This window comes from Aspergillus melleus, assembly GCF_016097325.1.
Source record: "Aspergillus melleus strain CBS 546.65 chromosome Unknown contig4, whole genome shotgun sequence".
In the NCBI taxonomy this organism is placed as follows: Eukaryota; Fungi; Ascomycota; class Eurotiomycetes; order Eurotiales; family Aspergillaceae; genus Aspergillus; species Aspergillus melleus.
The window spans coordinates 3,475,155-3,503,122 of record NW_025763373.1 but is presented as its reverse complement, the minus strand read 5'-3'; the positions used below and the strand labels follow the sequence as shown (position 1 = coordinate 3,503,122).

General features: G+C 49.4%; 13 protein-coding genes across 13 annotated transcripts; 6 read left to right on the top strand and 7 right to left on the bottom strand.

The window, feature by feature from the left end:
- Positions 1–12: 12 nt before the first annotated feature.
- On the top strand, positions 13–864 carry CSM3 (Chromosome segregation in meiosis protein 3; the record flags this gene model as incomplete). Its single annotated transcript, XM_046089744.1, has 3 exons — positions 13–248; positions 298–376; positions 436–864. The coding sequence occupies 3 exons, from the start codon at positions 13–15 to the stop codon at positions 862–864; spliced, it is 744 nt and encodes a 247-aa protein (XP_045945716.1).
- On the bottom strand, positions 299–3,126 carry LDX57_008021 (uncharacterized protein). Its single transcript, XM_046089743.1, has 2 exons — positions 2,178–3,126; positions 299–2,126 (listed from the first exon to the last, which is right to left on the bottom strand). Exons 1-2 carry the CDS (start codon positions 2,961–2,963, stop codon positions 1,302–1,304), a joined length of 1,611 nt encoding a protein of 536 aa, XP_045945715.1. The 5' UTR covers positions 2,964–3,126; the 3' UTR covers positions 299–1,301.
- An 876-nt stretch (positions 3,127–4,002) lies between these two features.
- On the bottom strand, positions 4,003–5,742 carry LDX57_008020 (RibD family protein; the record flags this gene model as incomplete). Its single annotated transcript, XM_046089742.1, has 1 exon — positions 4,003–5,742. One exon carries the CDS (start codon positions 5,740–5,742, stop codon positions 4,003–4,005), a length of 1,740 nt encoding a protein of 579 aa, XP_045945714.1.
- A 378-nt stretch (positions 5,743–6,120) lies between these two features.
- NIC96_3 (nuclear pore complex subunit) lies at positions 6,121–6,892 on the bottom strand (the record flags this gene model as incomplete). The annotated part of the gene is made up of 2 exons (XM_046089741.1): positions 6,121–6,447; positions 6,497–6,892. The coding sequence occupies 2 exons, from the start codon at positions 6,890–6,892 to the stop codon at positions 6,121–6,123; spliced, it is 723 nt and encodes a 240-aa protein (XP_045945713.1).
- Positions 6,893–7,226: 334 nt separating this feature from the next.
- Positions 7,227–8,183, bottom strand: NIC96_2 (nuclear pore complex subunit; the record flags this gene model as incomplete). The annotated part of the gene is made up of 1 exon (XM_046089740.1): positions 7,227–8,183. One exon carries the CDS (start codon positions 8,181–8,183, stop codon positions 7,227–7,229), a length of 957 nt encoding a protein of 318 aa, XP_045945712.1.
- Positions 8,184–8,259: 76 nt separating this feature from the next.
- On the bottom strand, positions 8,260–9,424 carry NIC96_1 (nucleoporin FG repeat-containing protein; the record flags this gene model as incomplete). Its single annotated transcript, XM_046089739.1, has 2 exons — positions 8,260–8,935; positions 8,991–9,424. The coding sequence occupies 2 exons, from the start codon at positions 9,422–9,424 to the stop codon at positions 8,260–8,262; spliced, it is 1,110 nt and encodes a 369-aa protein (XP_045945711.1).
- A 3,068-nt stretch (positions 9,425–12,492) lies between these two features.
- Positions 12,493–14,536, top strand: ptpA (putative protein tyrosine phosphatase (Pyp1); the record flags this gene model as incomplete). Its single annotated transcript, XM_046089738.1, has 2 exons — positions 12,493–13,758; positions 13,805–14,536. 2 exons carry the CDS (start codon positions 12,493–12,495, stop codon positions 14,534–14,536), a joined length of 1,998 nt encoding a protein of 665 aa, XP_045945710.1.
- A 365-nt stretch (positions 14,537–14,901) lies between these two features.
- Positions 14,902–15,738, top strand: LDX57_008015 (F-box domain protein; the record flags this gene model as incomplete). Its single annotated transcript, XM_046089737.1, has 1 exon — positions 14,902–15,738. The coding sequence occupies one exon, from the start codon at positions 14,902–14,904 to the stop codon at positions 15,736–15,738; it is 837 nt and encodes a 278-aa protein (XP_045945709.1).
- Positions 15,739–15,942: 204 nt separating this feature from the next.
- LDX57_008014 (uncharacterized protein) lies at positions 15,943–16,596 on the top strand (the record flags this gene model as incomplete). The annotated part of the gene is made up of 1 exon (XM_046089736.1): positions 15,943–16,596. One exon carries the CDS (start codon positions 15,943–15,945, stop codon positions 16,594–16,596), a length of 654 nt encoding a protein of 217 aa, XP_045945708.1.
- A 900-nt stretch (positions 16,597–17,496) lies between these two features.
- LDX57_008013 (uncharacterized protein) lies at positions 17,497–18,145 on the bottom strand (the record flags this gene model as incomplete). The annotated part of the gene is made up of 2 exons (XM_046089735.1): positions 17,497–17,560; positions 17,619–18,145. 2 exons carry the CDS (start codon positions 18,143–18,145, stop codon positions 17,497–17,499), a joined length of 591 nt encoding a protein of 196 aa, XP_045945707.1.
- Positions 18,146–18,545: 400 nt separating this feature from the next.
- Positions 18,546–20,538, top strand: LDX57_008012 (FGGY-family carbohydrate kinase; the record flags this gene model as incomplete). Its single annotated transcript, XM_046089734.1, has 3 exons — positions 18,546–18,767; positions 18,823–19,383; positions 19,480–20,538. 3 exons carry the CDS (start codon positions 18,546–18,548, stop codon positions 20,536–20,538), a joined length of 1,842 nt encoding a protein of 613 aa, XP_045945706.1.
- Positions 20,539–21,149: 611 nt separating this feature from the next.
- Positions 21,150–24,616, bottom strand: LDX57_008011 (calcium/hydrogen antiporter; the record flags this gene model as incomplete). The annotated part of the gene is made up of 4 exons (XM_046089733.1): positions 21,150–21,317; positions 21,377–22,333; positions 22,398–24,391; positions 24,466–24,616. 4 exons carry the CDS (start codon positions 24,614–24,616, stop codon positions 21,150–21,152), a joined length of 3,270 nt encoding a protein of 1,089 aa, XP_045945705.1.
- A 1,052-nt stretch (positions 24,617–25,668) lies between these two features.
- LET1 (proteasome regulatory particle base subunit RPT6) lies at positions 25,669–27,005 on the top strand (the record flags this gene model as incomplete). Its single annotated transcript, XM_046089732.1, has 3 exons — positions 25,669–25,903; positions 25,978–26,653; positions 26,747–27,005. 3 exons carry the CDS (start codon positions 25,669–25,671, stop codon positions 27,003–27,005), a joined length of 1,170 nt encoding a protein of 389 aa, XP_045945704.1.
- Positions 27,006–27,968: the final 963 nt, after the last annotated feature.

The window sequence follows — 27,968 nt, the reverse complement described above, 5'->3', positions numbered from 1 at the left end:
GATCTATCGACCATGGAGCACAAAGATTTCTCTGAGGCTCTGAACGATCAATCACCGGTTGATGTCAATGATCTCTTCGACTACGATGTTGGCCTGGACGAATTATTACAACAGCCTCCGCCGAGCTCAAGTGCTAATGCGCCTAGGCCGTCTTTCACTCCCGAGGCTTCGGGATTGAAGTTAGGGCTCGATGAAGAGGTGAAGGTAACCAAGAAAAGGCAACCTGTGGCCAAACTAGACGACAATCGGTAAGTTCGTGATGTTTAACCATAACATCTAGAGCTGACCCAATTGAAGGCTTTTGTCACAAGCCGGAATCCCGAAACTACGTCGCACCGCGAAGCATAGGTTGAAGTTCAAGGGAAAGGGACATGAGGTATTCAAGTCAACTTTTCGAGTCCCATGATAATTGCGAGATTGTCTGACGCAGAATAGTTCTCTGACGCAGCCCGCCTGCTGAACTTTTACCAGCTCTGGCTTGATGACCTATTTCCCCGAGCCAAATTTGTTGATGGCCTGGCTATTATAGAAAAACTCGGTCATTCCAAACGCCTGCAGAACATGCGCAAAGAATGGATAGAAGAGGAAAAGCCACGAATGCAGGCAGATGCCGAGCAAATACCCGAGTCGCATGATTCACATCATCCTGGGAGAGACGATCAGCAGCCTGGAAGCAACACTCACCACACATCCCATGAAACACAAGGAGGAACCGGAGACCACATGCATACACCACTTCCCCAACCAACAGACGATCTCGATCAACTATTCATGCCCTCTCACGACGATGCCGAACACGTCCCTGGCCAAGATACCCCCGATGACGATGAGCTAGAAGCGTTGTTGAATGAACATAATATATAGCCAGGACCCATAACTGGTCCGATTGAAATTTCGACGGTCAAAGGGTGTTGGTTGCCATTTCTTAGCATAAGGAATAGAAAAATGCGATATTAGTAACTAGTTTGCACACGAATCTGCCGGGTCAAAATATGCTCCGGTAACTGGGTTTGGCATCTAGTAGCAAAGATCAATCCTTCAAAAGAAACCACGATTCCAACGGAGCCAACGGTCTTATTTTTCATTAGAAAATGAATTCTGTGATAGGTTAGGAAATAACACTTGAAAATGAAAAATGATACAGTTGATATTATTACACTCATGCCCAACCTCAAAAGATAGCTGACTTTGTTCATCAAGAAAATAGCGGCAAGGAAACCAGATTGGCGAAATCGGTACTATCGCTCGTCCCACCTGTCCTGTTTAAGGGACACGATTGATCATATGACGAATGTCCGAACTCACGACTTCACGGGTTCTGTGAATACGGAGAATTGACCACCAGCTCCAGCCCAATTAAGCGTCTTGCCGCGTACAGCAGTGTTCTCCACGATGGTTGCTACCTCGATGTCATCCGACGTGCCCTGGCCAGTTTGGTAAGTAGCAGAGAATCCCCACGACCAGGGACGACCATCAGCGTCAATGGCAATTGAATGATCGGACCCAGCTGCTACGACATTGGCCTTGATCCCAGGCACAGGCGTGGGCTCAATCAAGATGCGAGGTCGTCCACGCTCATCTTTGATGACCGCTTCGTCAGGGAGAGTGTCGATTTTCAAGCCTGTCTGATACCCGTCCAAGCGACCCCACACGAGACATTGGCCATCATCAGAGGCAGCAAGCGAATGATGGGCACCGCCGCAGAGCTGGGTGACATTTTTCCCGGACAAGGAGTCCACAACAGTGGGATGAACTATAGCAGCCTCGTCGTCACCGGCACCGTTACGAATGCCTGTCTCACCAAAACTATTCAAGCCCCAAGCATAGACTTTGCCAGACTGATGGACAGCAAAGGAGTGAAACGCGCCACAAGCTATGTGAATGATGTTCTTGGGGAGACCAAACTCCCTCGGCTGGAGACCGTTCAGTCTGTTCCGTTCGATAATGCGACGACCCAATTGGTTCTGCTGGCCGGATCCCCACGAAAACACGGCACCTTTGTCATTCAAAGCAAGAACATGATTATCTCCACATGTTAGGTGTTTGATTTTCTTCAATGACGGGATCAGAGCCGGGGTAGACTGGACCTCGTGACTAGCGTCAAAACCTAAGATACCGTCATTGCTCTACGGTATGTTAGAAACCTCAAGAAAAGGAAAGAAAGTGGGACAACCTACTCTGAATGTTCCCCATCCATAAACCTGGCCATCATCTGTGAGGGCGAAACTGGAGCTATCGCCTGCAGCAACTTCTACGATGACGGTGCCTTCAGGGAACGCCTGTGATGGAATAGCAGTTGGTGTGGACTCGTGTGGATTCAAGGCAGGTTCATCGGAGTCGGAGTCGGAATCGGCATCGCTCTTGTTGTCCTCGATATCCTTGTAGCCTCCTTCCCACGCGGTCTCTCTCCCGAGAGCGCCCTGGTCATTGACACCCCAGGTAAGTACTTTGTTGTCGTATGTAAGGGCAACACAGTGCATGCCACCGACAGCAATTTGCACAACGCCGACGCGGTCAGCTGGCAGATGGGGGTTGAGGCGCGGGCGTTTAACATCCACCGCGTTCTTTTCCGGTCCAAGCCCCAGCTCGCCAGAACTACCTTCACCGCAGACGTAGACGTTTAGACGAGTTGTCGGGGCATGATTGATGACCACTTTGGGTTTCTCCTTCGTGACACGAGGCTTCGCAACACGGGGCTTTTTCGCTTCTTTGGCTTGGGGAGCTGGTTCTTCATCGACATCCTCGACTTTTCGCTTCTTCACTATAGTAGTGGATGTAGAGGTGGCCGATCTCTTGGAAGATTTGGTAGCTTCATTTTTGGTGGTCGCGGCGGATGTTTTGGACGGGTTGTTCTTTGAAGCGCGACCCTTGGTTGTAGTTTTAGACACCGTGGTATTCGTAGTATTTTTGGATGCATCCGAGGCTTTTGTAGAAGCCTTGGACGCGCTTTTCTTGGGGGGCATGATAATGTTAATTTGGAAGGAGCAAACCGATTATCTCAGAGAGTGATATAGCTGAAAATGGAAAGTCGTAACCAAGGTCGCATGCAGTGTGTGTGGAATCTGGAAAGGTAGGAGGAAGATCGGGGGGAGCACAACAAATTAAAAAAACAATGAAGGGAAAAAAGAAAAAAAAACAAAAAAAAAAAAAAAAAAAACAAAACAGAACAGAACAGAAAGACCAGCGTAGGTAACGTAATCGGACAGCGAACCGCCGCGACACCGAACCGCCGTTTCTCACTATAACTACCACTATAAAAATTGGAATTTTACAACAGATATAGATATTGATGAAAAATAAGGATACAATAGTAAGTTATACCATATTAAATCACTCTATTAAGACTTTATAGAAAATTACAATTTTAATAGTCTCTTTTTACTCTCATTACAATATAAAATACTTCTATATTTAAGTATAGGAACTATCGCATTCGGGGATTAAATATTGTAATATAAGATTTACTATCTGTAAAACTAAGTAACCTTTGGACTATTTTATCTATTTTGACGTAAAATATCTTCAGTTTATATAGTTAAAATAGCCTTTGGAAGGAAATCTTCTATTTTATATAAATGATAGAGTTCCAATTTTTATAGTGGTAGTTATAGTGAGAAACAGCGGTTCGCTGTCCGATTACGTTAGGCGGAAAGAATGGTGACGCGACTTTCTCCGTACCGTAAGGCGGTGGATCCTAATTGTATATAGTACAGTACAGTACAGTACTATCACTAGGTACCATCATGTACTGCGAGAGGCGAGAAGCATAATACCTTACAATACAGTACGCCATATGAAGTACCGTACCTACATATGTTATACCAAATGCAAAATACCTTACCTCAACCGGCTATGTACAGTACATACAGTATGTACTTACATACATTACATACATAGTATACCTTAATTAACTAGTACCTACATGTATAAGTATAGTACTTATATGTTACCCCAGGCCCCAAAGGTACTGTCTAAAAAGTAAACAGTAAACATCCGCACTAGTTATGTAGATCCTGATATTCTAGTTGCTGATTCCGCCAGGCCAGCAGCTCCAATCTTACCACACATGATGACATTCTGCCCCAATGGCACCCATTTCACCTCCCTTGGGTTGAGCGCAGCATTGGGTTTCCCCTGTTCGTCACTCTTGGAATCTGGACTCACCCCTACCCCCCCACTGCCCAAGTACGTCGGCGCGACGGTCACAATGATCGAGTCAATAAACTCGGTGTATTCCGGGTTGAGCAACTCGCTCAAGACGGTTCCACCACCTTCTATCATGATACTTTTCACGCCTTCGGATGCAAGTGCACGTAGGATTGCCTCCCAGCGCAAGCGCCACTGTTGGTTGTATTCCACAATGCGGAGAAAATCGCCCCCGTATCCTTTCAACATCATCAACTTCTGAGGATGGATCTGGGCACCCGGTGATACGATCACCCACGGCGCCTTGCCTTTGCCTTCCACTGCGGTTCGCAGCATCCTGCATTGAGAATTAATGGGCCATCGCCCCGTGGGATCTATCACTACTGGTCGCGGTTGCCACATTCTCCCAAGCCCTCCAAAGCCGCCTGCCCCCTCCAGTCTACAATTTAACCCGGGATTGTCGGCAAGAACAGTTCCAACCCCAATCAGGATTGCGTCATGACGTGACCTCAGATAATGCGTCATCAATTTGGCCTCTGGGCCTGATAATACCGTCTGCATTCCGGGGAGAAGTGATATCTTAGAATCCATAGAAGATGCGTAGGACAGAGTGACATGTGGTCTGCTGCTGCCCCCCTTCTGATTAGGGAGATAGGGATCAAGAAAATCCAAAGCAAATTGAGGGAACGGTAATGTATCTGGTGGCAGGGGCGACGGCGGCGGCACCGCCTCCGCCGCCGCCGTTGTATCAAATGTTGTATCAGTGGCTGTTGTTGATCTCACGATGCCATGCCCTTGTTGATATTCATAACCATCGTGGGGCATGAGCTTGACTTCGGGATTTTGTATTCTCCATTTTGCAGACACGTTGCGAACATCCGTGACGGTGCAGAACTTGCCTCCCGCTTCTACAAGCTTCTCGGATTCTTCCCGGAACTTCGTGTAAATAGACGACGGTAGATAACCTTTGACCGCCTCCTTCCGGGCGAACTCCATGAGTCCCGAATTTCGCTTCACCTTGTCGATGTAGTCAAGGTTGTGCGAGTGAATGTGACTGCTTCCCGGTGTCCTGGCAATAGTCACTGTGGAGTATGCACCCTCAAACCTCACCACCTTGATCTGGAAATTACATATGCCTCCTTCGCGCACCCTTTTTTTGCGGGGTCGTTTGCCCTCGGGTAGCGGGCGTGTTTCTGACGTGCGGTGAGTTGGACGTCGGAGACGGCACATATAATAATCTGTTGTGCAGTGACCCTCTTTGCTGGAGTTGGACCTTTGTTTGACCCAGACATTGTCAATGAATGGCCAGTATGTCTCGAATTCCTCAAGATTGATCTCTATCGGGTCCTTGCACTCAAACATTACCTGCCGTATCCTGGCAAGATTGGGCGGGTTGTGGATGATATCTCCTTCTGCCGGTTTCGTAGGAGTAGTTGATTTGTCTGAGGGTTCGTTGATCGAGATTGTTTCATCCTTCGAGCTGGTGGATGCATTATTCAGCTTGCTGCTGGATGATTGTAGACCATCAAACCCGGAGTGCCGTGGTGTATTTATACTGTTGTCGTCGATGCCGCTGTTGCTGCCGTCGGTTTCCATTTCTCTATTATGTGCAGCGGCTAAGTTATCGTTCGGAGGACCTAGGGTTTTCCTTCAGAAGAAGATCGAGATGCGCATGAGGTGAACCCGAGCTCGAATTAGTCCATCCGGCGTCTGAACCAGTGTTAATAATGTTTGGTTGGGGGCAGTCCATCGGCGTCCTGTTGGGTTGGCAGGACCAAGGCGAGTCCAGAGATGCACGTGCAAATTCCGGAACGGGAATGCCCCACATCTGGCATGGTGCCCTACTGAGTGAGTACTTACCTACTCTAGCACTGTAGTTCTACGGCTTAAACCAACCCCTGTCTATATGTTACGACGGTCACTTGGACTGTTGACGAGATGATTTTCTAGTATTAGCAGGATAATCAGGATCTCCTAATACGCGCCAATGTCTGCACCTGCCCGCGCTAGTGTCTCATACACTCTGGGTGGCAGTTTGTATTTGACCATCCCGGAGAAAATCATTAGGTCCTTGGCCATGACCAGCAATTCGTCCGCCAGTCCCTGTCTCATTTCATTTTCATACGCCCCGGAGTCCAACCGCTGCCTTTCGTGCCCGATGCATGTAATGCTCCACATTATCACATGCCCGACATTGCGGGAGATTATTGGGGGGAACGACGAGAAAGCCTGCGCCGCGCTGCGAATGTGTGGAACGGAGCCTTTGGCGCGGAGCGGGAGAATATTCAGTGCGTTGATGGCCTAGAAGGTTAGTAAATATATTGCATATCTTTAGGGGAGGGGGACTTACATCGAGCGCCGAGGTCCACTTGCCGGCCTGGACCTCTGCCTTTGCCTCCATCATGCGGAGAAGCAGACCACACGTATCCCGGTTCACCTGACGGATTCGCTGGTAATACATGGCATTCATATTGTAAAGTCCAATCATGTTCTTTGCCAGAACCACTGGGTCTTCCACTGTAGTCAAGCTGAGACTACTGCCTGGCTCAGCAGGAGTGGACTCCGGGTGGGATCGTGGCCGCAAAGGCTGCAATCTTAACGCAGGGTCGCCCAATTCAACGGCCACAGAGTCGGACAGTGCGCCGTTGATGATGTCAATGACGCGGTCATAGTCTTCAGCCAGGTGGTATAATAGTACTGCGTCTGCTATCAGTCCCTTGTCTTCGGCAACAGCAGCCGCTTGCATCGTTATAGTCTTCAGGAATTCATCTTGATTGTCCAATTTGATCAGACTGATGCGTTCTTCGATTAATCCCTTTATCCTTGTGCCATCAGATCGTATGTCGCCTAGCAACTTGGCAAAGTCACGCGTTTCCAGGATGAACTCTCTTAAAGCTTCGTGACACACAGAAGCCTGGGATTTGCCCAACGAGCCCGGAAGATCAGCATTGAGGCAAAGTAAAGAGAAGTAATCAATGGCCGCCTCCACAAAGCCTGTGCGGAATTCCCGGGTGTATTGGGTGATGAGGTGACCGAAGTTGATCTGAGGATATTGTTTGACAGTGAAGGATACTGTGATGTTAGCTCTCGAGGCCATCTGAAGAGGAAAAGGCGGACTTACATGGTTCCTCGCCTGATGTGTAAAAGTCAGACACACGTAAAAGCCCATAGTAAGCCAAGGCAATCGCAAAGTGCACGGCACTTACTGGGGCATAGACCCCGAGATAAGAGACCGCTTGCTCAAACATCCCTCCTAGTATTTGTAGAAGGAAGAAAGTGCCGTAGCCACCGGGTCCTTCCTGGCCCTTACCGAACACCCGCTGTCCAATCTCGGTTATATCGGTTTGAATGTCTTCAAGCCCGAAAACATCACCCGCTACTTCCTCGGCACGATCGTCTTCCCTGGCCAAACTGAACTGCAACCACATCCAATCTTCGACGGTTTGGTTCACGCCTTCCAGACGCCTGCGGCTGAGTTCACAGCGTCCAATAATTTTGTAACAGGCCATGCGGTAAGGATCCACTGTGTTGTCAGGGGCATTGCGGGACCGCTGCTGGTATTCCCCGTTTATCTTCTGCTGCATGTCCCTAGGCAGTCGCCGATTTTGTGCGTAGGTCGTCATATATGTCACGAATTTGTGATCCAGTGATCGGAAACCAGGGTCCTGGCTAACATATTCGGCAGCCTCGGTGACAAACCCACATCTGAGAAGATAGAATATGAGAATCCAGCAATAATCTTGACCCACCATTTGTATCTCAGTTCCATCAGGCGCGAGGTCCTTTCTCGCTGCTCTGAGCCTGATGTAAGCGCGAATTTTGTTGATCACTGTTGGGATGCCTCCAAGCTGTGCCTCGCGAGGATTCTTTGAGATCACATTTTCGACCTCAGTATAAAATGTGTTTTCAAGGAAAACTCTAGAGCCTTCAACGATGCGCTTTCTTAAGTTCATTGCGCGACGAGAATTCGGAGCCTCATCCAAATAGTCCTCGGCGAACTGTCGCTCTTTCGCCGCCCCAGTTTCTGATGCACTCATGATTTGCGGTAATTCTCCAGTAACGCTTATCAAGGCTCGGTAAGCATCGACAAGTTGACGAGGGACCTGAAGGCAATTAGTTCTGGAGATCAAATCCAAAGGAATCGTAACGTACATCGCCACCGGCATCTGTTTCAACACTCGAGAATTCATGGAGGACTGGGAAAGTGTGCGACTGGAGCCTTGCAGAGTTTAACAATTGTACTTTGGCCGCATAATTTCCCATTCTTTCCCGGTGGTGTCGCATGTCTGGAGCAGTTGAACCCTCAGTTCGTTCCATGGGGTCTTCAAACAGCTGCTGGTTGGCTGATCCAGCCGCGGGGGTTCCAATTACAGACTTATCCAAAGCCGAACGTCCAAAGACACTTCGACGAGACGAAAAGGGGGCGTTAGAAATTGAACTAGGGCCGAGTTTCGATTGTCTCATCGACCGGCCAAACGATCCTTTCGTATCGCCAGTGGCTTCACTTCGTTGAGTCAGACCGAAGTGCTGAAAAATTTTACGGCGCTGCTCTTCCCAATTCAAGTCCACTTTTCCCTCTAGAAAGAGGTCGAAATCCTTGTTTGTCCGGGTGAGACTCTCGGCGATCATAACTTGACGACCGCGCTGTTGTATGTTTCTGAGGAACTTCTGATTATCCGGATCGAAGGTAGCTTCTTGCTCCCTCGACTTTGACTCATAAGGTTCCAACGCTTTGAGGTCTCGCAAAGCATGCCCGGCAGAAACACCTGAAGCGGCGAGTAGATAATGACTAGGATGATCTTGAGTTAGCACGGCGATCACAAGGGGCACTGCGCAGAACTCACGCTTTACTGTTTGGGGCTTGCCCCTGGGTCGAAGGACTCCCGGTCCCAAGTTCTCTGGCTTTTCTTCGAATATCATCAAGGCCCAATTGGAGGCTGGGAAGCTGCTCAAAATTACTTGTTTGCCCGAGGGCAGAAAGTGGTCTCTTTTTGCCGCGCTCCAATAAGCTATTAAAGAAAGCAGGTTGAGTTGCTTGACCAGAAAGTTGCGACGATGGCGCCGCAGTATTTTGGGCCTGGCTTTGTCCAAAGATTGAAGACTGGACGGGCGGCGGCTGCTGCTGCTGCTGCCCAACAGTTCCAAATAAAGATCCATTGGTGCCTGTAGCAGATGAGTTCCCAAAAACACTTGCTGAGTTGTTTGGTGCGGTAGGAGCCGAAGACGGAGTGGAAGCTCCTAGGCCGCCAAATAGAGGAGTTGGGTTCGCTGAGGCCATTGAGAGAGACTCTCTATCGCGGGCGGTTGTAATTCCTCACGCAAATGAAGATATGGAAGCAAAAAGGAAGGAGAGGAGATATGGGGAAAGCAGAGAGTTCCAGTTCTGTCGTTCGACGATGGTGCCTGAGAAGTCAGTATCTAATGACGAGGCGAAGGAATTCAGAATAGTCTTACCAGTTGTAAATGTTGCTAAGTGCTTGGCCAGTATTGGCCTGGATACTGGAGAACTCACCTTCTTGCGCTCAACCTCAATGTTTACGAAAATCACTTTTCCTGGTCAGTTACCCAATCTAGCTATGTCGGACTTATGTTTCGCCGGTTGGCCTTTCCATCTGCTCCGAAACAAACCAACCACCGTTACGCAGTTTAATGGACCCCGAATTCTCGCAACCTGGCTCTTGCCGTTAACTGAATTTGTGTCATAAAATGCCTGTGTTTCAGGCCAAAACATTCCGGCGCACAACAACGGCGTCATCTTCGCTCGGCGAGCGAATTGGCGCTGCGTACAGAGCCACTCTTCCTCGGCATCCTTTCCTTCTTTTCGGCCTCCCTTTCGTGATGATTATAGTTGCCGGCTCATTTGCCTTAACTCCAGCTGCAGCACTTAGATATGAACGATACGATCGCAAAGTAAAGCAACTTAGTCAAGAGGAGGCCATGAACCTTGGCCTGAAGGGACCTGATGGTGAAGAGGGTATCAAGAGGAACCCCCGCAGAAGAATCATCGGAGATGAAAGAGAAGAGTATTATGTGAGTCCTGAAGTCTGCTTGGCCGCATTGTTTTCCAGTGTCTAACTATCTTATTAGAGGCTCATGGCCAAGGACCTAGATAATTGGGAGCAGAAGCGCGTTCAAAGATTTAAGGGTGAGCCAGACGGGAAAATATGAACTCCGGGATCTCGGAATTGTCTCCTCGTTATAGTAGGTTCGTTTCTCCTAGATGCCTTTGCATTTTCACCTAGTAGGGGGAGGCAATAGTTCAGGGCTGGCTCAGGTATACTGATCAGCATCATGCAGAAAGTCGTCAAGCGGTTGCAATTTAACATCCACCCGTTCGCGAACCTAGCATCAGGATGCCCACGACAGCCAAGCAAGGTTCATATCACCAGATAGTCGAACATTATGAACTCGTCCCGATTTATCAAGAAGACAAGGCACATGTGCCGGTATGACCTGTGGGTTTCTTTCACGGATAGTCAGCAATTATGCGGGCAATCCATCCAGCTTGGTATGTTTGGTAGAAGGGAAGATCGAGCAACGTCCGTTGTGAATTGATTGGAATATGGTCAGTTTTCGCATGGCGGGAGAGCTGTATTTATCATAAGTCTTTGGTCAGAGTCTTTTTGCAGGATAACGCGAGGCAGATAGATGGTCATCTTTGTCCCCTTGGCCAAGCCAGAGATATCCTAGCTAGTATTTCCCAGGAGACAGACGCCTTGGCTGATGCAGAAGATTGAGAGGCAAAGTAACATAAGATTCAGCGGGAGTAACAAGCCGCTCGGCAAGAGAGAAGACTTAAGAAGTTGAGGTTTAGCTGCAGTGACTTGCTCCACGTGTCTGGCCACGGGAAAGGAGTAGGTGCTTCTGAAGAGGACGCTGTAACTCGAGGATTCATTTAGAATATCTACCCCGTACAGTTCCTGTCTTCGATACACTGACATTCCTTTAGACCCACCGGACACGATAGGTGAAATTTCTACAACCCCTGCAGCTCCGCATCTCCCCGGATTTCGAGAAGCAGACTTGAGGGGGGGATAGAGTCAGGTAAACCTTGTCTCAAGCTATGTAGCCTAGAACTTTCTAGAACCTTTCATGGCCAGCTGACTACGTACTGTCGCCTATGCGCCTACGCTGAATAGACCTTAACGAGATCTACAACAGGCTACAAGCAAATCCGAATATCTTCTATACTACTCGGCCTGCTTTTATGGCGGAGGTCATGTGTTCCATGAATTGTGGGACACTGGATATACACCGTACATGCATACATACATACATACATACATACATACGTCATAGATAAGGTAACTGAGCCATACCTGGTATACCTAAGGCACCTACGGAGTACCTACGGTGTAGGTACCTAGGTATCCATGGATGTATTATACTGTAACTACCTAGGTACATGTACGTGTCTACCTTACACTATGTACTGTAAGGTATGGTATGGTGGCCATCGTCGATCCAGACCGTCATCTCTTTTCTCCCTCTCTCTCGCTTTCTTCCTTTGAATTTTTGCCGCTGTCTAGCCGGCTACCCACCCCATAACGTCATATCCGGATAACTGCTACCAGCACTACTTTTTCCTCCCATTTTCTGTTGGGTCTATTCGCCCCTCCAAAGAAAAAAAAAGTCTCGCTTATCTATCATTGCCCCGATTCCCTTCGTGCCCCAAGATGGCGGTGGATCAGTGATATCAGTGAGGCCCCTCATACCCCCACTATTCCTTTCTTTCGTCCTCGATTGGTCCAGGCACTTTTACTCCGTACTCGAAAGGCCTTTCTGCCATCATTTTCGGCCCCCCTTATCCGTAAAAGTGAGAGAGACTTGTGTGAGCCACAACCGTCGGATCGGTCAGAACTACGTGCCGAGTACAACCACCTTGTTACTGCTCTCCTTGCAACCACTTGTTCTTCTTATATATACAAAATCGCTGTGATCTTGGGTGCCCACCACTTCTCATTCCCTTAACTTGAGTTCCCTTCTAGGAGGTTTCGCGGCCAGTTCAGTACTGGTCCGTGGCGGGTTGAGCGCCTCCAGCATTGCATATTACACTCGGTAGGCTCTCCAGTTCAGAACTCCTTTCCCTCGCCACATTCCAATCGGCGCAACTCTCTCCTCTGCCTCTACAACCTCCGATCAAATCGAGTGATATACATACGAAGAGCTCTACGGATTTCGTCCTCTGCGATCATCTCGAGATGGCAAGAAACCTATATGTTTGATTCTGGTATCCGGTATATCAGAATATAAGCGCAGAGATTATTTTGCCCTTGGAAACTAGTTATGTCTGCCATGACGGGTCCAAGATCGCCCTCCTCTCCCTGGCCTCCGGAGTCCACAAACATGCAACTTGCAGGCCATTCATCTACAGCGCCTTACTCGTTTCACACGTCCCCGCGCAGTCCTGGAACTCGCCCCCATAATGCAGGACCCGATTGCACCGGTTCGGGTTATTTCTCGATCAGCGTGGACAATTCTGCCAGCACCAGATGCGGTCCGCCATCTTTCTCTCAGGCTACTGCTCCCGGTCCGGGGTCGCTTTTGAGCAGCAAAATGCTGGATGCTATGAGCCCTCGGAAGACTCCGATTGAGTCCGAGGAAAACAAAGGACCATCTACGCATAAGAGCCCTCTCAACCCAGCCACCTCCCTGGAGCCCAAGGTCGGAAATTGTCACACCATATCCGCTGAGCGCTGTGCGGAGCTGCTTGGTTCATGTCAGCATGACGTCATGCTCCTTGACGTGCGGCCGTATGCACACTTCGCCAAAAGAAACATCAAAGGCTCATTAAATCTTTGCATTCCAACGACCCTACTCAAGCGTCCTTCATTTGATACGCAGAAGTTAGAAAACACGTTTACGGATGAATCTGACAGACGACATTTCGCCAAATGGAGACAGTGTCGATACATTGCCGTGTATGATGCAGCCACATCTGACATCAAAGACGCCGTACCTCTGGCGAATGTGCTGAAAAAGTTCACTGCCGAAGGATGGAATGGTGAAGGACTGATACTACTCGGTGGCTTCAATGCTTTCTCCGACCGCTTTCCCGGGTTCATACAACAACAGTCGCCACTTCCTAAAAAGCCTACGTCGATGCATATCAACCTTCCGTCTGGTGCTCCAATCTCGGGTGGGTGTGCCTTGCCGGACGCCTCTCGCCCTGCAATCCCGTTCTTTGGAAACATTCGTCAGCACATGGATCTACTTGGCGGGGTCGGCCAAATACCCCTGCAGCTTCCGAAGGGGCTCACCGAGTCTAAACGGAAACTGCTTCCTGCCTGGCTTCGTAAAGTAGCCGATCCGGCAGATAAGGGATTGAATGTCTCTGAAAAATTCTTAGATCTCGAAAAAAGAGAGTTGGAGCGCATGAAGCAAGCCTTGTCATACAACAAGTCTGCCGATGCATCCAGGTTTAAAGTCGCGGGAATCGAAAAGGGCACGAAAAACAGATACAACGATGTTTATCCTTTTGACCATACCCGCGTCAAACTACAGGACGTGCCCCCTGGTGGTTGTGACTATGTGAATGCAAATTACATGAAAGCGGAGTATAGTGACAAATGCTATATTGCCACACAGGCCCCTGTGCCGGATACATTTAATGTAAGTTCCATCTGAGGCGGGGCAAAGATTGGACTGACGAGGACAGGACTTTTGGCGTGTGATCTGGGAGCAAGACATAAGACTCATCGTTTCCTTAACTGCAGAGGTGGAAAGAGGCCAGGTCAAGTGCCATCCCTACTGGGAATCTGGGTCTTATGGGCCTTTTCAAATCCATAATTTTGCTCAGAAATACATCTACATGGATGATCCCGGGTTAGAGCAAGTTGACAGACCGAAAAAGCCTGTCGCGGACTCGAATGAAGGTTCCGAAAATTCTTGCATCATTGTGCGACATTTCAGCCTATCACATACTGCTCACCCGTTCCAGCCGCTTCGTGAGGTCACCCAGCTACAATACCCATACTGGCCTGATTTCGGCACTACCTCGCAGCCAACGCATCTCCTGAAATTGATCGCACAATGCGATAAGGTCAGAAATGCAACGGCCAATCGATCACGGCCCATGGTGGCACAACCTATACTGGTGCACTGCAGTGCAGGATGTGGCCGCACCGGTTCTTTCTGCACTGTCGATAGTGTCTTGGGCATGCTTAAGCACCCCCTGGAGGGCACTGCATATCGAAAACATGTCGCAACGGATGCCCCCGCCCATGAGAATTGGACACACAATGAGAATCTAGACCTGATAGCGAAAGCTGTTGCCGATTTTCGTACTCAAAGACCCAGCATGGTACAGAATCTGAGCCAATTCGTTCTGTGCTACGAGAGTGTATTAGAATGGAGTGTTTCCAACTTGGCTTCAGGTGGCAGCATTTGACAATATAAAAGGAATTATCCAGTTCGTATTATTTTTCTTGTGTGGGCGTGCGAGGGTTTCCTCTAGGCTAGTTGTAGGACATGTTTTAGAAGTACACTGTGCATTTGCTGGCGTTTGGTAGATGGGAAATAAGATCTACTGAAACAGGCGTGACTCTTAGGCATAACCAGGCAGCGGCGGCGGATGCCTGCAGGCCGCAACACTTGTCTTCCCCACCAAATCGGAGATCAAGATGTATTTAGTTCAATTCAGTCTCACGAGTCTTGCTGCATAAACATAAACTTCAGTCAGATTCTCTTGATTTGCCTTTGTGAAAGACACTCCCAAGGAACCCTCTGGTCAACAGGGCCTCTTTGATCGGTGCCATGCTCCTGAATCTCCCGACAGAATTGATTGAACTTGTTCTCCACCACTCCAGCACACCCACCTTTCTAGAGGCTGCATTTTCTTGTCGCACTCTGTATGAAATTGCGTCAAACTGCCGAGAGGTTATCCTACATCATCTCCGCCATACCCCAGGCTTGAATCCTGCTATCCAATCGCTCCAGTCGAAGCAGTTGTTTGGGGTGCTTGTGGGCCGTGCCCACCGGCAGCTATATGGCGCCCAATTCCGTGCACATTGCACAAAATTCCAGGCCGATGCAACTACATTTGATGCCCAGGCCTCATCATTTGCTCCTCATGACCAAATACTCGCTCTTGCTCTCAAAGGCCAAGAAGGTGTCCACATTTTCCAAGCCGAAAATGGCGACCTTCGACACAAGGCTCAATTCAAGCTGTCTCTAGGTCAACCAGGCAAAGCCCAAGTACTCAGAACAGCCTTCGACGGCGAAGACGGTGTCTATGTTCTTCACAGATTTGACCCTGTTGTGGCCGAAGATGATCTAGAGCCTGATCATCCATTCGTCAGGCAAGCTCTGCAGTCAAGGGCCGGTGGTGGTCACATCTACCTTACCCGCCATTCGTATCAATCCCCTCATGATCCAGTCAAAATATGTGCATTCCCAGATCAAACGGACTATCGGCCTCTGGCTCTCTCTGTTGCCCACAGGGATACTTTTGCGATATCCTGGCAGCATGCCCGCGAACACGATGACTATGAAGTGATTCTTTACAACGCGTTGCCCGAATTAAGAAGCGACGAGACCTCGGGAATAATCGGTATTCTATCCTCTCTTCATCTTACTTCCATGCTCATCTAACAGGTCTTAGAGCTCAATTATAATTCATGTGTCCTGGTCGATGGGGCTAGACAACGACCTGCCAGTGACTACCTCCAATCGCGATTGACCACCAGTCTTTTAGACAGAGGGCCAATAATCGATCTTGCGTTCAATGACAGGTCAAGCCAACTGCTTTACTACTATCGTGCGCAGACTTTATATGGGTCATTCCAAAGAATAAACATGTCATCTTTCCCTGTTCAGCCCACGTTGCATGAGAATTCCTGTCTGGTGAAGTTTTCGCACTCCCTGAATCTTCTTTTCTCCATTGCCATCCCCTTTTTTGGGACGCATTCTACGTACATTGAGAATGGCCGTTCCCTCTGTCAATGGAAATACCTTGCGTTTGGCATAGCTACCCATCGTGCGGAGGATTGGACCGTCGCTTGTTTGCTGAAGTCCGAATCTGTCTGCCAGTCTCGCAATTGTGGGCATGCTTTGAACTTGGAACGAGGCCGACGATTTCCCGACTGGACCATAGTCGCTCGACTCTGGGGCTTTCAAAGCTCGACTAACTCCCTCGGTTGCATCGTGGCTGCCTCGAAAAGCGGCACCCGGATTGCTGTGGCCAACTGGAAGGTCCTCTACGTCTGGGCGCTAGAGCCCACGGCGCTCATACAACAGAATAAAAACGGATTCTATCCGCCTTCGTCACAATCTGGCGAGACGATTGAGTTACGACCAATCGTACTCCCCCTGGACGCTGTGTGCTTTAAGCTGAAGTTTATGCACAACGAAGACGAACTAATAGCTTTCACGGATCGGGGAGTGATGCATTGGGATCTTCGCCCATCTGGAAGCGGTCTGCGATTAACCAAACAGCTTGATATCAAATAGAGCGTATGCTTGGCTTGAGATATGGTGTGGATGGTGAATTGTCCGTCCGCAGCGAAAGGGAAAGAGAGAAAGGAAGAGCTGAGAGAAACATTGTTTCTTTCTTATCGTGATGTGTTGTAGAACACAATACCTTGTACATAAAGACAATAACCTACCAACCCATTCGAGACATTCAGCTGTGTCGAACGACATGGCACCTAGCTTATGGGAAAAGGAAACTGTGGGGACTTGCGGTGCCAAGGGGTGGCCTGCCGAAGTGGTCAACTATCTATGGGTCGAACAAGGAGACCCTTTTATCTCCAACTTTACGTGATGTTTGTAACTCATTTCATGGGGTATTTCGCTTGCTTTATAATATCTTTCTCTTGTATAGAGATTTCCCAAACTTGCCTTTAGCCAAGGTTTGGCGGAATGGTTCAATCATCCGGATCTTCCGCAGAAGTACTGTACAAACTATATATCTCAAAGTGCGCAAAATGTCTTACTGCGCAACGACCAAGAACAGAAAACCATTGGGGGCCGCACCGAGCATGTCTTTGGCCTGGACAAGGTTCTTCTCAGCAAATGGGGCAGCGCTATCTCCTGCTTGGATACCTATGCTTAAACATTTCCGTCCATGCTCACGACCAAAGGCCAAGGCATCACTATTGGCACAAGCAAGTCTATGCAGCGAGAACAGGATATTCGGAATTTACATCTATTGTGAGACCTTACTAGCCCGGCTTCGAAAGGGCTGCGGAAACAGCCACTTGGCCGCGACGAGGTGTGATGGGAGAATATGTGTAGGTAGGAAAGATATCCTCCTGGTCATGATTGAGCAACCGCGGATAGAGCATGCGATTATCAGTAGCAGACAAGTCAGAAGAGGTAAAAGGAGGTCACGCAGGGTCTGTGTATTGCCTATTGCCCTTCGCCGCTTCCAGACATAGCTATGAAAGTGATGATGAGGAATACCCACCAATATCTGCGAGGTGTTAAAATTAGCATTTCGACGTCCGACGCCGGAGCAGCAGAGAACCTACTTCTGGAACAATGTTTTTTCGGCAGCCTCATCGGGGTTTCCACCGTCCGGGCTAAGGACAATCGGTCGGTTAAGGTGCGGGCGCGGACCTGTGTCGCTAGCGACCAGCTCAATGACGGGCCCCGGAGAAGCTGAAGAAGCCGTTGATGCAGATGTCGGGGTTAGGGAGACGTGATAGATTTCATTTGAGGGGTCCAGGTGAAGCCGAATGACGTTGGCTGTGATCTTCGAGAGAACGGAGCGCGAGGTGAGTGTACCGATCCATTGGCTGGGATTTGCCGGTGTTGACGTGTATAGGCCGATCCGGACCATATCCTGATCCTCGGCATCGTTCGTAGGGTTCGGAGGGTGGTAAGATACTAGGTCAGGCGTGGAGATGGTGGCCGGATCATAAGAGATACACGCGAGGAGTGAAGGTTCGGGAGACGATAGAGGCCAATAGAAGATATCAGTAGTGAACGAAGAACTGGCAAGGCAGCCAGAGCATATGGCCAGTACGACGGAAAATATGATGATTGAGGAGCGCATCCTGAATGAATGAGGAGAGGAGGGCGAAGGAGCTACCAGGTATCCGTAGTTAGAGCAGAAACATTGGATGTAGTTCCTGTATGGAGTATGCCTGTACGGAGGCGGTGAAGACGGGCTGTCATGTCCTGCCGCTTGGCGGTTGGGCTGCCTATATTTACCCCAATCCCCTGGTTTAGACCTTATGTCCTTTCTCTTCTTCTACATACCATCGCCAAGCTGTTTTGGTCTACGAAGAACAAACCATTACCCATATATAGAGACATATTGATCATAATAGCCACCCCCTGGGGCTCCTCTAGGGTTTTCCCTTGCTCTTTTCAGACTTCCCAGGCCTAATTATTTATTTATTTTTCTCAAACTCGGTCTTCGTTTCCAGTCTGCTCTTCCTAAATCTCTCGCCATGGCTTCCTCGACCCAGTTGCCCTATCACCGTCCATCTCGGCAGGGCTCCAGGCAAGCTGCCAGGGACAGTCGAGACGATATTCAAGTTCAGATTGACCACTACATTGGTATCGACGTTGGAACAGGAAGTGCTCGTGCGTGTATCATTGATAGCAAGGGTGACATTGTGGGCTTAGCATCTGAAAATATCGGGCTTTGGCAGCCTCAACAAGGATACTATGTGGGGATCTCTCATTGACAGTAGCCCGAGCAGGGAATTAACGACAATTGGTTAGGAACAATCTACAGGTGACATTTGGCGCTGCATCTGTGTTGCTGTTCAGCGTGCCATCAGTCAGCACAACGTCGACCCAGATACCGTAAGGGGCATCGGCTTTGATGCAACTTGCTCATTGTCGGTGTTTTCCAATGTTACTGATGTGCCTATTTCTGTGACCGGTCCCAATTTCGATTCGGACCGCAATGTCATCCTCTGGCTGGATCATCGCCCCGTGGATGAGACAGAAAAGGTCAATGCCACGAACCACAACCTGCTTCGCTACGTGGGTGGGAGAATGTCCATTGAAATGGAGATCCCCAAGGTTCTGTGGTTGAAGAATAACATGCCTAAGGAACTGTTTGACCAGTGCAAATTTTATGATCTGGCCGATGCATTAACTCATATCGCCACCGGCAATGAGAAGAGGAGCTTTTGTAGCGTTGTTTGCAAACAAGGCTATGTTCCCGTTGGCGTTGATGGAAGTGTCAAGGGATGGCAAGAAGACTTTCTGACCGAGATTGGTCTTGAGGATCTTTCAAAAGACGATTTTAAGCGTATGGGAGGTGTTGATGGGGTGGTGAGCCCCGTTTCTTTTTGTCTCTTTCAATCTTGCCCCCTCTCCCCCCAACAAAACAAGATAATCTTGAATGGCTGACAATTCTGAGAGGTCTAGAACGGAGATTATCTTAGTGCCGGTGAACTAGTCGGAACACTGTGCGATAAAGCAGCTGCCGAACTCGGTCTTCCGGCAGGAATTGCCATAGGAAGCGGCGTCATTGATGCATATGCAGGTTGGATTGGTACCGTTGGGGCTAAAGTTAATCTGGAGTCGGACCAGCTGAGCTCCAACGTCGCCAAAAATGATAAGACGCAGGCCTTCTCCCGTCTGGCTGCGGTCGCCGGGACTTCGACTTGTCATTTAGCAATGTCACCAAATCCAGTCTTTGTCCCGGGTGTATGGGGCCCCTATCGAGACACGATTCAACCGGGCTACTGGATGGCTGAGGGAGGCCAGTCAGCTACAGGCGAATTGCTCAAGCATGTTATCGAAACGCATCCTGCTTTCAACCAGGCGGTTTCGATTGCAGAGTCGTACAATTCGAATATCTATGAATACTTGAATGAGCACCTGAAAGAGATGGCCCATGAGCAAAAAGCTCCCAGTGTCTCCTATTTGGGGCGCCACTTCTTCTTCTACGGTGACCTTTGGGGCAATCGATCTCCCATCGCAGACTCTGCGATGACGGGCTCCGTGGTCGGTCTTTCGAGCGACAAATCCGTGGATGGTCTGGCAATCTACTACTATGGAACACTCGAATTCATTGCCCTGCAAACTCGCCAGATTGTTGAGACCATGAACCAGGCTGGTCACAGCATAACCTCCATCTTCATGTCTGGCTCGCAATGCCAGAATGACATATTGGTGAGGCTGATTGCATCTGCGTGTGGCATGCCTGTTCTTATTCCCCGATACATTCACGCTGCTGTTTGCCATGGTGCAGCAATGCTTGGTGCCAAGGCTGCCAGTGCCGACGCCGACGGCCGCACAGAAGATCTGTGGGAAATTATGGACCGTATGAGCAAGCCTGGGAAAAAGATTGCCCCCACGGATGACGTGAACGAAAGGCGCTTGCTTGATGTCAAGTACAAAGTCTTCCTCGAGCAGTGCTACAAACAGCAAGAATACCGCGCCCAGGTTGATCAAGTTGTGAATACTTGGAAGCAAGCGTGAATAATTGGAATGATCTTTCCATTATTAGCAGAGCATACTTTCGGTAGTTTATATTATAGCTCTGGGTCTTTTATTGATCTCATGAAGGTAATCGGACAAGTTGATGATTTCCAACCATTCGTAAAGAAAAAGAACATCCCAAATAACAAAAGTCCCTTCACCCCAGATCTATACCCCACCTCTTGAGCGCGATCGAAGTGAACATACCAAGCCAATTAGTCTCGATGATCGTTCAACCATCGCATGACATTTATTCTTCGCAGCTTACTCGACCCTCGGTCAACTAATAAGCTCGACCGCTTCTTGACCTTCCGATAGTGTAGAATTTCTCGGAGGTTTCAGAGCCAAGCGCCAATGTATCGAAGCGGTCAATGCCCATGGTGTCCATGTTGCTATATCCAGAAAGGTAGAAGCCGATCACAACGACTAGATAGGTAAGTACTAGGATAGAACCTTTGAAGTAGTTGCTCTTTCCTTCTCCATGTACGTATGAAAGAAGAAAAACGCAAAGGATAACCGAGATCATGTCCCATTGAGGAAATATGAGGCTTGAAGATATATTAGCTTTCTAACATCATACAGCCAATCCGCCGGGGTCACAGGGGGCTGACTCACTTGAAAGACCGTGTAAGGAGTTCCGTGGGCTCTATTAGTTGAGCATAAATGGCACTGAAAAGGACAAGGGCCGGTATCTGCAACAGGCAAACCTGCAGCACATACGCCGAACCAATCTCCATCGACAACGCAATGTTTCCGTGCATAGCAAAGGAGATAGCATTCTATCGCATCATGAGTTTCATGGTTAAGTTGGGGGTGAGAAGGGAGGGGGAGAACGAACCAGAAATTCCGTGGTGTTAGGTACCAGAGCGAAGAGAGTGATACCAAGGAATTTCTCATCAATATCAACACTCTCGAGTACCACGTCAACGGTGTTGACAAGGATTTCAGCGATGATTGCATAGAGAATTGTCGCCACCAGAAGGATTATAGAGCTTCTGGCTCTGCTCCAGTTCGGCGCGTCATGTCCACCACTGGTGTGGCCATGTTCGAGTCCGATATCGTCGTGCTCCTCCAGCACGGCCTTTACAGGATCTGCAGGGCTCTTGCTATCGTGACGAGGCGTTGAATGTTGGACAGACGGCTTCCGAGTTCGAGCGACATCTCGGGCAGCAACTGCGGCTGCCGTTGCCGCCACTTCTGTTACTTGGCGGACTAAACGTTCGTTGTCCTTGCCAGATAGCACACCAAAGTTCTTGAACCCCGAGTCGTCATCTTCATCCTCCTGAGCACGGGGCGGAACAAGGTAGGGGGTTGTCGTTCCCTTGTTTTTACGCCTAAAGCTAGGCTCGGAGTGGTGGTCTGTCGTAGACTCGGCTGCAATATCTGACAGGCCAACATGTTTTAGAGACTGTCCCAGAATCCGTTTATAGAGTTGAGAATCGCGAACAGAGCCTTTCGGTCCGATGCTTCCGCCGCTAGCAAGCGCGGATGACCCATTGTGAAAGAGAAGATGCCTTGAATCATATGGGGTCGTCTGCTGCTCGTGAGCAAGCGCTACGGCCTTCTTTTCCTCAGCTTCTGTAGCCCAGATAAGGGCTGCGTGGGTTCTCAATGTAAACCACAGGCCAATGATATACGACAGAAACAAAAACAGCGCCGCAAACCAAGAATAAGGCTGTACTGCTTTTCGGAAGAAACTATCGTTGACGGCCGGAATCTGGGAAAAGTAGCAACGACGGCAATCACTGCTGCTAGATTCCACACCAACAAGGCAAGGGCGACAATTGAGTTCATGCTGTATAAAGAAGCCATTAGCATTGGCCAGATGATGGAAAGAGGGGAGAGTCATTAAACCATACACTGCCATAAATCTGATAGAAAAGCGTGGGCCCGAATGCAGCAATCACAGCAAACATTAGCATTGTGGACGTTACTCCAGCAGATTTGACATTGAAACGTTGGGTCTTGCGCTTGATCGCACCGAAGCACATGGACAGCCCGGGAAGAAAGAGGACACCGGCAAAGATGCTACCAATGATGCTGCCCTCAACGAGCTGGCCTTTCCCTTCAGTCAGGGCCACGCAGTAAAGGTAAACCTCAACCACGGTGGAGAAAAATGCATTGACGGCCGCACCCATGCCCATGGATGATTGTGCTGAGATTGAGGCCACGGCTTGTCCAATAAAATAGGCCAGAGGGATGATGGAAACAAGGGCAAGGGTAAAGATCAGGCCAGGATGCGTCAACGCATTTTGGAAGCCCAAGGTTTGAGAGAGAAGGAAGTAATCGACGATGACGAACAAGACCACTCCAAGAAGATTGATTAAGAAGATGTTTGTGCCGCCGACCGTGTATTTCCAGTATCTCAAGCCAGCAGCGCGGTAGGTACATAGCAAGACGGACGAAGCAGATCCGGGGCCGTGTCTCGTAGATGACGAATCTGAATGATACGACAGGGCCAGTGGATGGCGGCGAAGGTGGTCAAACAAGATGATGGTTACGCGTCCCATGGGGATCCAGAAGACCAGTAACCAGCAGAGGAGCGACACCAGAAGCATGAGTGGTCCCACGAGGAAATAAAAGAATATGAAGAAAACAACGCGGCCTAGGGTCCATTCTCCACGACCAAACAATCGCCGCTTAGAGTGACCCAGGGGACTTGTAGGGCAAGAGGAAGAAGAAGTAGGCCTGCGAGTTCGACCTAGAAGACTTTCTTGTTCACTGGCCGAATCGACACTGTTTCTTCTCCTCCCAACCAGAGACTGGTTGCGGCGAGGGCCAAAAAATAGCCTGCCATGCTCCAAGTCCCCATTCTGCCATTGCTCATACTCACTGATACTGCGTCCTTCGCCTTCATCTTCCTCTGCATAATTCTCATCGGTGTCTAGCCGTACAAAGGAACCAAATGGGTAGATAAGATACCAAGAAAGCCCTGAGAAGACTCTCCCATACTCCACAGCACTGGACGAATAATATGCGAAAATGAAGCATGCGACAGCACCAGTAAGAGCTGCAAGGGCGAGCCACCACCCAAAGAACACGGTCCACAGCAAGTTGGTCAAGAGAAGCAAGTTCCCTACGCGACCCCCGGGGGACGAGTGAATATCGCCTTCTGCGGTCTTTTCCACCGAGCGACTCTTCTTGTACAAGGCAGGTTTCCAAATCCGAATTCCAAAGGGGTGGGTTTCGTTGATGGCTTGCTGACGATCCTTTAGTGTAAAGCTTTCCGCATCACTAGTTGACTCGGCGTCCTCATCGTTGTCTTTGCTATTCTCTTCGCTATTGCTCGCATCATCATCATCATCATCATCATCATCATCATCATCATCATCACCATCACCGTCATGGTCCTGGTCGTTGTCGTCATCATCACCACCACCACCACCATAGTCATCTTCACCGCCACTGCTGGGGTCTGGCTGCCTAGTATTGTCCGGCCCCGACTGTTCCAGACTAGAATCCGGCAAGCCTGATTCGTCGACTTTACCATTGTCAGAATCGACCTCTGTCCGTGTCAACGGAGTGGTGACTCGAGGATTGACTCTCCGTCGGATAGTCGAATTCTGCTTTCTCAAGGGGCGAGTTCTCGGGGAAGGCTGCGGGTGCGTTGCTTGTTGCATAGCTATATCTTCCTCAACTTCTTGAACATCATCTTCTGTAGAGAACTCTTGGCCTTTATGAGGGACCTGGCGCTTCGAAGACATGCGGCGGGTTACAGGTGGCTTCCTTGGTTTTTCAGGTTGAATGGCCCCAGCGGATGGCGACTGAGACGTAAGAGCGCGACTTGAGGCTTCAGGGAGACTTTCGTCTGGGCGTGAATCGGGGCTCGTTTTGTCGTTGGGGTCTATTGTACCTGCACACACAAAATCAAACATCGTAAGTACATGGGTGCTGAGTCCTTTTTGAGAAGATACTTTGGGATCGCACCATAGCTTCTTCTGGTTTGGGCAGCCATTCTCGACTGACGAGTAGTCCCAAAAGGCACGCTGTCGCCCTCTGCGTTCGAGACAAATGCTGATCGGTTTTCGCTTTGAGAGGGACGCGACAACCCACGTTCTCCTCCTTGTGTACTGTCCATTAGGTCCAATTGTTCTCAGATGCTTCTCGTCCCTCTCTCTCTCTCTCTCTCTCTCTCTCTCTCTCTTTCAATGCTTTCTATTCCTGTTCGGTGCTCTGACGTGTATATTCGGGCAGAGGTGGACTGGAAAAATTAAGAAGGCCCAAGAAATTAATCGATTGAACTTGTCTTCTCCTTTTTTTTTTTCGGGGTTTATATTTTGGATTTGATTTGCTTCGGCTTCGCTTCTTCCTCTTACAAGGAGAAAGGGAGAGCGAGAAAAGAAAAATAAAATGAAAAAAAGTGGCCTGCACTCGAAACAAAGACAAATATGTGGTCGGTGCAAGTCCCAAATTACATAGTGTAATGGACCTTCAAGACTTTTTTCAAAAAGTTTCGCCGACCTGGATAAGGGAGACGACAACGACGCGTATGAACAGAAAGTCGATCAAAGTACGGAAGAAGGGAGGGGATTTCGCAAGATCTATGTATGTAGCTAACTAGTGGTAGTAGGAATTAGATCATGAGATAAGTTCTCGGTCCCCGCAGTCAGCTGAGGTCTCAGACCTCGTGGAATATTTGGGAATGGGAACGAAAATAATTTATAGGTAAAGGGGCACGGTTGATCGTGCTGGGCATAGAAGTAGATGTCTGGTATGCCAGTCTCAAGTCAAATCCGAGGCAGGGAGTAGAGAAAGTGGACCTTGGCTGGGAGGATGAGGAAGGAGGTAATTGAGATGGATACCTGTACGGATTAAGTAGGTACAGTACGTAGGGGAACCTAAGGCAGCAGTTTATCGGTGTAACATACCGTACTGCGTGGCCGTGCAAAGGAAATGTGGCTGATCAGCTTCGCCGACCCTACGTAACTTGCTTCTTTCTACCTTGACAGCAACTCAACTAACCCCCAGAACTACCCTTTCTTCTTCACCCCCTCCCCCCCTTTATAATTCCACTACCGCTTACTCTGCTTATATCATCGCTTCGCTCTGGGGATCAAGTTGTTTCCAAATCATTGGATACCCCCTAGTGGACAACCATTCCGTGGGAGCGTCACCGTCAAGTTGTCCGTCATGGCGCTCGACAACTACTATCGCAATAAGATCGAGGGCATGAAGCTCGAGATCATCCAAGGACAAGCTGTTTTGCGAAGACTGGAAGCGCAACGCAATGACTACAACTCCCGAGTGCGCCTTCTCCGCGAGGAGCTGGGGCTGCTACAACAGCCTGGTTCATACGTGGGTGAGGTAGTGAAGGTGATGAGCACCAAGAAGGTCTTGGTCAAGGTTCACCCGGAAGGAAAATACGGTTCGCATTTCTCATCTATTTCCTTTTGTCATATTTGACGCCCCAGCTGACTGACTCTATTCGCGTGATACTAGTCGTGGACATCGCCGATGGCGTCGACATCGGGAAGCTGACCGTGGGCAAGCGCGTTGCCTTGCTGTCTGATTCCTACAAACTAGAGAAGATGCTACCTTCGTCCGTTGACCCGCTGGTGTCACTGATGATGGTCGAAAAGGTCCCCGACAGCACCTACGATATGATCGGTGGCTTAGACCAGCAAATCAAAGAGATTAAGGAAGTCATCGAGCTCGGTCTGAAACACCCGGAACTATTCGAGTCCCTTGGTATTGCTCAGCCCAAAGGTGTTCTTCTATATGGACCACCCGGAACTGGCAAAACGCTGCTTGCCCGTGCCGTCGCCCATCATACGGATTGCCGGTTCATTAGGGTGAGTGGATCCGAGCTTGTGCAAAAGTACATTGGCGAGGGTAGCCGTATGGTGCGCGAGTTGTTCGTGATGGCTCGAGAACACGCCCCTAGTATCATCTTCATGGACGAAATCGATAGTATTGGATCCAGCCGCATAGACTCGGCAGGTTCCGGTGATTCAGAGGTGCAACGTACCATGCTGGAGCTGCTCAATCAGCTGGACGGGTTCGAACCTACGAAAAATATCAAGATCATCATGGCTACCAATCGACTTGATATCCTTGACCCAGCCTTGCTACGTCCGGGACGAATTGACCGAAAGATCGAGTTCCCCCCGCCTTCGTAAGCGCCCCATCTCCCCCGTCCCCCTCCTTCAGATCCCTTGGATCGGTTTGTAAGCAGGTTGCTGACTCTCTCTTCTCTCGCGGCAAATAGGGTTGAGGCTCGTGCGGATATCCTACGGATCCACTCCCGATCAATGAACTTGACACGAGGTATCAATTTAACGAAGATTGCCGAGAAAATGAATGGATGCTCCGGAGCCGAACTGAAGGGTGTGTGTACTGAAGCGGGTATGTATGCACTCCGAGAACGACGTGTGCATGTTACGCAAGAGGATTTCGATCTGGCAACTGCCAAGATTCTCAACAAGCACGATGACAAGGAGGTGGCCGTTTCCAAACTTTTCAAGTAGATAAAGCTTTCGAGGAGCAACGACGGTCGTGTATGGAGAATGGAGAAACAACGTACCAAGCCAATCACTTATCCCGTAAGCCAAATTTCGCCGACTACATACCTATGTACGTGAGACGGGGAAGAGGGGGTAGGACAGGCCTGCAGAGAGTGAAGGCAACTCCGCTCTGAGGTGTAATCCTTTTAGCCGATGCTATAAGTACCAAGTCATCAATCACCCAGAGCACGGAGAACACACATTCTACAAAGGGAGTACGGTGTACACAGTAGGCTACCGGACCAAGACGCTAGCGGTCTTGGCCCAATGATCAAGGAGGTGGATCTACCGAGTACGGTGTAGGGGGGGTAGGGATGAAGATGAAGATGTGGAAGATCCGGAAGAACTGGAGAAGGGAAGGATCGCCGGGGGGAAAATCGTGGCACGGTGGCCGGAAGTCTGACGGGGCGCGTGACCCGCGGATCTTTTCCAGGGTCTCGGCTCTGGTGGGGCCTGCTGATGGTTTAGTTTTACTGACTGTAGAATGTACTCCGTAGATACTAGTAGATAGAGTCGATAGACTGTCCGGAGGTCGGCCCGTCAAGTTGGGTAGGTTTCCCGTAGCTATGCTGCTATCTACTACTAGTACTCCGTACTCTATGGAGAATGAGATAGACTTTGACATAAGGTCAGAAGTCGGATGACATCTTCCACCAAAGTTCTGGAATTTTTGCCCCTGTCCTTCTCCTCCCCCGGACTTGCTCTTTTGGTCGTTCCCGGGCCTATTCTGATTGTTCCTCGCCGGTTCCACTTGGACTGGAGTACCTGTAAGTCCTGTACAGCGTGTTACCCTTCCTTCGTTCGGCTCCCTTTTAACCGCCTCAGCACACTTACTCGCTACGGTGTAGATTGCACGCCTCTAGTCATCCCACATATGCATTCCCCTTTTAAAGTATCTCGACTCGGCTTTTCGGCCGGCCTTCCTTC